Source organism: Nerophis lumbriciformis, linkage group LG05, assembly GCF_033978685.3.
Source record: "Nerophis lumbriciformis linkage group LG05, RoL_Nlum_v2.1, whole genome shotgun sequence".
Lineage (NCBI taxonomy): Eukaryota > Metazoa > Chordata > Actinopteri > Syngnathiformes > Syngnathidae > Nerophis > Nerophis lumbriciformis.
This window is the reverse complement of record NC_084552.2, coordinates 11,057,966-11,066,045: the sequence shown is the minus strand read 5'-3', so window position 1 is coordinate 11,066,045 and position 8,080 is coordinate 11,057,966. Positions and strand designations below refer to the sequence as shown.

Genomic DNA, 8,080 nt, shown 5'->3' with positions numbered 1-8,080 from the left:
GAGGGCGTGAAAGAAAGAGGGAGAAGAAACGGGTGAGTTTGCGTGTGTTCCCCGAGTCGTTGTTGGGATTAATCCTCACCGCACCAGTTTGGCGTTCTCCGTCACGCCGTCGACATCCGCCACGGCCTGCAAACCGCGGAACAGGCTGCACTCCGATAGGTCGGTCTCTGGCAGGAAGTACTGGTAGATGTCGTACTGCAGCCGCCAGCGCGTGCCGACCCCTGTAGGCGTGTCGCAGGAGGGAGGAGCGCTGCCCCTGATTGGCCAAAGGAGGACATAACTTTTATTCATGATTCAAAGTGCATGTGTGCAACCGCTCAGGCAGTGGTCGGCAACCCAAAACGTTGAAAGAGCAATATTAGACCAAAAATACAAAAAACTAATCTGTCTGGAGCCGCAAAAAATGAAAAGTGTTATAATTAGGGATGTCCGATAATGGCTTTTTGCCAATATCCGATATTGTCCAACTCTTTAATTACCAATACCGATATCAACCGATATATACAGTGGTGGAATTAACACATTATTATGCCTAATTTGGACAACCAGGTATGGTGAAGATAAGGTCCTTTAAAAAAAAAATGTTTTAATAAAATAAGAAATAAATTAAAAACATTTTCTTGAATAAAAAAGAAAGTAAAACAATATAAAAACAGTTACACAGAAACTAGTAATTAATGAAAATTAGTAAAATTAAGTGCTAAAGGTTAGTACTATTAGTGGACCAGCAGCACGCACAATCATGTGTGCTTACGGACTGTATCCCTTGCAGACTGTATTGATATATATTGATATATAATGTAGGAACCAGAATATTAATAACAGAAAGAAACAACCCTTTTGTGTGAATGAGTTTAAAAGGGGGAAGGAGGTTTTTTGGATTGGTGCACTAATTGTAAGTGTATCTTGTGTTTTTTTTATGTTGATTTAATAAAAAACAAAAACAAAAAAATAAATATAATACATAATAAATAAACCGATACCAATAATTTCCGATATTACATTTTAAAGCATTTATTGGCCGATAATATCGGCAGGCTGATATTATCAGACATCTCTAGTTCTAATGAAGGCAACACATGATGTAAGTGTGTATATTAGCTATAATAGCCTACAGTGACGTGCAGTCACTAGAGGCAGGTGAGGTGGGGCCTCACCTGCCATCATGGAAAGAAAAAAAATGTAAAATGAAAGAAATTTTATTAAATTGTTATATGTATCCAGTGATTATACTATAAAGTTATTTTCCATTTAACTTCACCAGTTTTAGATTATTTTTATTCAAAATCGCTGAATTTTCACATTTGCCGTTCAAATACTGAGAAGAGACTTGCGGTGATCAGCAGCCAGTTGAGGCACGTCACTCAGTGCCTCAACATGGATTGTGGACTCGGCTAACTGCTGGCCTGCTGTGCAGTGAGACTGTATTACTATATGAACTATATTATACATTTCCATAGTTTAGTTAGCTGAGGTATATAATGTACAGTGCATTTTGTCAACAACTGTATGTGTGTAACGTATTTCTTGTGCTGAGCGATCATAAAACGGCTGCAAAAGACGCACTGGCTGAGGCTCGCCTCCTGCACCCCCGCCGTAGAATTGTTATATCAACTAAAGCCCACACTTAAACTTTCCACATGCAAGATTGAATCTATTTAAAAGAATGATTTCATAAGAAGCCAAAAAGTGCAAAAACAATAATGTTGGTGTTGGAGGAGTTGTGAATGACTGCAGGGACACAACATTAGGTACACCTGCAGACTGCAGGTGTATCTAATTCACAACTCCTCCAACACGAACATTATTGTTTTTGCACTTTTTGGCTTCTTATTAAATAACTTTTGTAACCTATTTTCATGGGCTTTCCTCTTTGTGATGTTAAGTTCCTGTTATGCGCTGTTATACAGTATATGCCTTGAGCTCTTATTTTGAAGGCGCTAAGAGCGGAAGTGATGTCACGTTGCGGAGGTTTTTGAAAGAAGGTAAATAAAGTGGTCCTCGTGTAAACTGGAGCCTCCGTGTTTGTTATTTTGTAGTTTCATACAGTATAGGCGACATTTATAAACCCTCGGTTACACTTTTTTAAATAGATTCAATCTTGCACGTGGAAATTTTAAGTGAGGGCTTTAGTTGCGGTGCATGGACTTAATTTCTAAGTAAAGGTAAGACCATAATAAAGTTTTTTTTATTAAATGTGCTTTTTTGTGTGCTACTGTTTGAATGTGTAAAGTTAAAGTTAAGTTAAAGTACCAATGATTGTCACACACACACTAGGTGTAATGAAATTTGTCATCTGCATTTGACCCATCCCCTTGATCACCCCCTGGGAGGTGAGGGGAGCAGTGGGCAGCAGCGGCGCCGTGCCTGGGAATCATATTTGGTGATTTAACCCCCAATTCCAACCCTTGATGCTGAGTGCCAAGCAGGGAAGAATGCTGGTATGAGCTTTTAAACATAACCCGTTAACTGCTGCCAATCAAATGGTGAATAAGATACTCTTTAGGGTTCATATGTTTGTAAATCTGACTGTGATGAAGTCAGTGCCTCACCAGCCATCAACCTCACCGCACGTCACTGCATTTACACAACGTGCGAACTTCACTGCTTTTGGGTTTTGCATAAAACACAGTTTTCAGCCCTGTCGTCTAATCCCGTTTATGGCAAACTGTGACCAACAATCCACATTATTGATCCCGAGACGCTTGGTTCGGAGCTGAAAAACAGCATCCGTAACACAAAATGGCGTCAGTGTGTAACAAGCGGCATTGGACTGGAGGGAGAGAGAATAATACGTGGCTTTCACAGATGTGCTCCAGTGTGGCTGCGACGCAACAATCCGGCAGTGTGTTGTTGCTACTGCACACACATTTGGGAGGCAAAGAAGCCAACAAGCAAACGCGTTTGTGACAGTTGCAGACATTCCTGAGAAGTCTTACAGCGAGTACTACCAGCTAAATGGGTTAGGGAGGAAAGGGAAGCGACTGATCATGGGATTGTTACAAAGAAAGAAAAAAAAACAGGAGTTAGAGGAGCACGTTACCTCTCGTGACCCAGGTTGGCCGGTGCAAAGCTGATGGTGGTCTGGTAGAGGTTGTAGTGGAGGTGGATGTTGGGGTCAGCGTTCAGGGTGAAGTTGGTGTTACAAGCTCCAGGCATTGGGTCTAGAGATTAGATCAGCAAACATTTGGTGCATTTATGATGTAGGTCACAGGTGTCAAACTCAAGACCAGATGTGGCCCGCCACTTCATTTTATTTGGCCCTCGAAAGCCTGGAAATAATATGTATCAATAAAGTACTGTAACTCTTCTTCTTAAATGTATTCTTTGTTTCTTTTTTGGGAGAAAAAAAATATATGTACTCCATGTAATCGCAAATTATGTTAACTTAAATATTGTCTAATTACCGGTATGCAAAAATATATGTTCAAACAATCAAACCATTTTTAAAAATAGAAATAAATACAAATAATAATGATTTCAAAGCAAGGTATCCGTCAAATTGTGCGATATAAAAGTAGCAGTAGATTTCATGCTCAAATTGTGAAATTTACTGTGGTTTTTACAGCATTTTTCTCTAAATTTAAAAAAAACTTTTTTTTTTTTTTTTTATTGTAATAAACTGTGGTGCCGTTTTGGCATTTACAGTAATACACCGGAAAATCTGCAGTTGTTGATTTGCAGTAAAAGACAAACAAACTGGCAGCTCAGGCGCCAAATTGTTACTGTAAAATTGCAGGGTTTTTTATTTACAGTAAAAAAAAACAGATGTAAATTTTACAGTAAAATTCTGGCAACTGAGCTGCCTTTTTTTAACCATAAAAACAGCAGTACTGTTTTTCCATTTACACTAATATACACTAAATGTTAAGGTGAAATTATTGCAACATACTATATTGAAGCCTACAATACCACAACGGAAACCCCCCGGACTGTTGAACAACTTAAGTTGTACATCAAGCAAGAATGGGAAATAATTCCACTTCAAAAATGTGTCTCCTCAGTTCCCAAACCTTTACTGAGTGTTGTTAAAAGGAAAGGCCATGTAACACAGTGGTAAAGTTAAAGTTAAAGTACCAATGCTTGTCTGCATTTGACCCATCCCTTTGTTCACCCCCTGGGAGGTGAGGGGAGCAGTGGGCAGCAGCGGTGCCACACCCGGGAATCATTTTTGGTGTTTTAACCCCCAATTCCAACCCTTGATGCTGAGTGCCAAGCAGGGAGGTAATGGCTCCCATTTTTATAGTCTTTGGTATGACTCGGCCGGGGTTTGAACTCAACCTACCGATCTCAGGGCGGACACTCTAACCACTAGGCCACTGAGTAGGTGTATGCCCCTATGCCAACTTTTTTGCAATTAAATTCTAAGTTAATGATTATTTGCAAAAAAAAAATTACGTTTTTCAGTTGGAACATTAAATATTTTGTCTTTGCAGTCTATTCAATTGAATATAAGTTGAAAAAGATTTGCAAATCGTTGTATTCTGTTTTTATTTACCATTTACACAACGTGACAACTTCACTGCTTTTAGGTTTTTTTGTTTTGTTGTAGTGGTAAAAAAACATCAATCCCTAGTCCATCCATCCATCCATTTTCTACTGCTTGTCCCTTTTTGGGGTCGCGGGGGGTGCTGGAGCCTATCTCAGCTGCATTCGGGCGGAAGGCGGGGTACACCCTGGACAAGTTGCCACCTCATCACAGGGCCAACAGATATACAGACAACATTCACACTCACATTCACACACTAGGGCCAGTCAATCCATAGTAATATCTAAAAATATACTTCATTACTGCGATGAGGTGGCGACTTGTCCAAGGTGTACCCCGCCTTCCGCCTGATTGTAGCTGAGATAGGCTCCAGCGCCCCCGCGACCCCAAAGGGAATAAGCGGTAGAAAATGGATGGATAAACTTCATTAATAAAGAATTAATTTGATTTTCCCAATAAAGTTAAAGTACCAGTGACACACACCCTCACCCCCTGGGAAGTGAGGGGAGCAGTGAGCAGCAGCGGTGGCCGCGCCCGGGAATCATTTTTGGTGATTTAACCCCCAATTCCAACCCTTGATGCTGAGTGCCAAGCAGGGAGGTAATGGCTACCATTTTTATAGTCTTTGGTATGTCAAAGGCCAGTAAAAAAAAAACTGACTTGGGGATGAAAATGGATTGGATGAGATGTTGCTATGTCAGGATGACACATGACCACCAAACCACTTCCTCCGAACAAACCTTCAGTTTATGGTGAAAGTCTTTTGCTTTACACGCAACTTCCTCTTTTTCCCCACATCTTATGTAACAAATTGGCCTTTTTTTCCATGACTTTTTTGAACGGAAAACATTTTTTTTTGCCCTACCCGTGCCGGAGAAGGGGAGAATAACGCCAATGCCTGCAACCGGGCCTCCGTCAGCCGAGAACAGGAACAAGGTGAAGGCTGCTTGTCCTGGCAGGAGAGCGGACAGGATGCCAGTGTCCAACGCAGTCGAGGAGAGACCCGGTACGGGTGTCTGATGACCGGAAAAACAAATAACACGTCACGGCACATCACAGCAGGTAGTCTTAGACTTAGACCAACTTTAATGATCCACAAGGGAAATTGTTCCACACAGTAGCTCAGTTACAAAGGATGGAAAAGATGGAAAGGACAGTGCAGGTATAAAATAGACTAAAAGCTATATAACATATATACGTAATATTTACATAATATATGTACAGTATAGGATATATACTAATATATTATATGTTTATATCATATATACAATATATAACAATTACCATGTACAGTATATGTAACAGCTGCAGCATAAAATATAGAGTACATCCAGCAGAAAATAGACATTATAAACAAAGAGAAGTAGCTAACATACAAACCCCGTTTCCATATGAGTTGGGAAATTGTGTTAGATGTAAATATAAACTGAATACAATGATTTGCAAATCCTTTTCAACCCATATTCAGTTGAATGCACTACAAAGACAAGATATTTGATGTTCAAACTCATAAACTTTATTTATTTTTTTGCAAATAATTAACTTAGAATTTCAAGGCTGCAACACGTGCCAAAGTAGTTGGGAAAGGGCTTGTTCACCACTGTGTTACATGGCCTTTCCTTTTAACAACACTCAGTAAATGTTTGGGAACTGAGGAGACACATTTTTTAAACTTCTCAGGTGGAATTCTTTCCCATTCTTGCTTGATGTACAGCTTAAGTTGTTCAACAGTCCGGGGGTCTCCATTGTGCTATTTTAGGCTTCATAATGCGCCACACATTTTCAATGGGAGACAGGTCTGGACTACAGGCAGGCCAGTCTAGTACCCGCACTCTTTTACTATGAAGCCACGTTGATGTAACACGTGGCTTGGCATTGTCTTGCTGAAATAAGCAGGGGCATCCATGGTAACGTTGCTTTGATGGGAACATATGTTGCTCCAAAACCTGTATGTACCTTTCTGCATTAATGGCGCCTTCACAGATGTGTAAGTTACCCATGTCTTGGGCACTAATACACCCCCATACCATCACACATGCTGGCTTTTCAACTTTGCGCCTATAATAATCCGGATGGTTCTTTTCCTCTTTGGTCCGGAGGACACGACGTCCACAGTTTCCAAAAACAATTTGAAATGTGGACTCGTCAAACCACAGTACACTTTTCCACTTTGTATCAGTCCATCTGAGATGAGCTCAGGCCCAGCGAAGCCGACAGCGTTTCTGGGTGTTGTTGATAAACGGTTTTCGCCTTGCATAGGAGAGTTTTAACTTGCACTTACAGATGTAGCGACCAACTGGAGTTACTGACAGTGGGTTTCTGAAGTGTTCCTGAGCCCCCGTGGTGATATCCTTTACACACTGATGTCGCTTGTTGATGCAGTACAGCCTGAGGGATCGAAGGTCACGGGCTTAGCTGCTTACATGCAGTGATTTCTCCAGATTCTCTGAACCCTTTAATGATATTACGGAGCGTAGATGGTGAAATCCCTAAATTCCTTGCAATAGCTGGTTGAGAAAGGTTTTTCATAAACTGTTCAACAATTTGCTCACGCATTTGTTGACAAAGTGGTGACCCTCGCCCCATCCTTGTTTGTGAATGACTGAGCATTTCATGGAATCTACTTTTATACCCAATCATGGCACCCACCTGCTCCCAATTAGCCTGTTCACCTGTGGGATGTTCCAAATAAGTGTTTGATGAGCATTCCTCAACTTTATCAGTATTTATTGCCACCTTTCCCAACTTCTTTGTCACGTGTTGCTGGCATCAAAAAGAGACATCAGTGTGTAAAGGATATCACCGCATGGGCTCAGGAACACTTCATAAAACCACTGTCAGTAACTACAGTTTGTCACTACACCTGGAGGTTAAAACTCTACTATGCAAAGCGAAAGCCATTTATCAACAACACCCAGAAATGCCGCCGGCTATGCTGGGCCTGACCTCTTCTAAAATGGACTGATGCAAAGTGGAAAAGTGTTTTGTGGTCTGATGAGTCCACATTTCAAATTGGTTTTGGAAACTGTGGACGTCGTGTCCTCCGGATCAAAGAGGAAAAGAACCATCCGGATTGTTCTAGGCGTAAAGTGTAAAAGCCAGCATGTGTGATGGTATGGGGGTGTATTAGTGCCCAAGGCATGGGTAACTTACACATCTGTGAAGGCACCATTAATGCTGAAAGGTACATAGAGGCAACGTCTTTTTTCATGGACGCCCCTGCTTAGTTCAGCAAGACAATGCCAAGCCACATTCTGCACGTGTTACAACTTCGTAGTAAAAGAGTGCGGGTACTAGACTGGCCTGCCTGTAGTCCAGACCTGTCTCCCATTGAAAATGTGTGGTGCAATATGAATCCTAGAATATGAGAAGGGAGACTATTGAACAACTTAAGCTGTACATCAAGCAAGAATGGGAAAGAATTCCACTTCAAAAATGTGTCTCCTCAGTTCCCAAACCTTTACCGAGTGTTATTAAAAGGAAAGGTCATGTAACACAGTGGTAACAATGCCCCTGTGACAACTTTTTTGTAATATGTTGCTGCCATTAAATTCTAAGTTCATGATTATTTGCAAAAAAAAAAATTAAGTT

General features: G+C 40.9%; 1 protein-coding gene across 1 annotated transcript in view; it reads right to left on the bottom strand.

Moving 5' to 3' along the window:
- The window catches only part of tm7sf3 (transmembrane 7 superfamily member 3), a 52,364-nt gene that overhangs the window by 14,825 nt on the left and 29,459 nt on the right, over positions 1-8,080 (bottom strand). The window contains exons 3-5 of the mRNA XM_061961281.2: positions 5,355-5,505; positions 3,044-3,164; positions 85-256 (exon numbers count right to left, since the gene is read on the bottom strand). Coding sequence (XP_061817265.1) covers positions 85-256; positions 3,044-3,164; positions 5,355-5,505 — 444 coding nt within the window. The remainder of the gene's footprint in view (positions 1-84; positions 257-3,043; positions 3,165-5,354; positions 5,506-8,080) is intronic.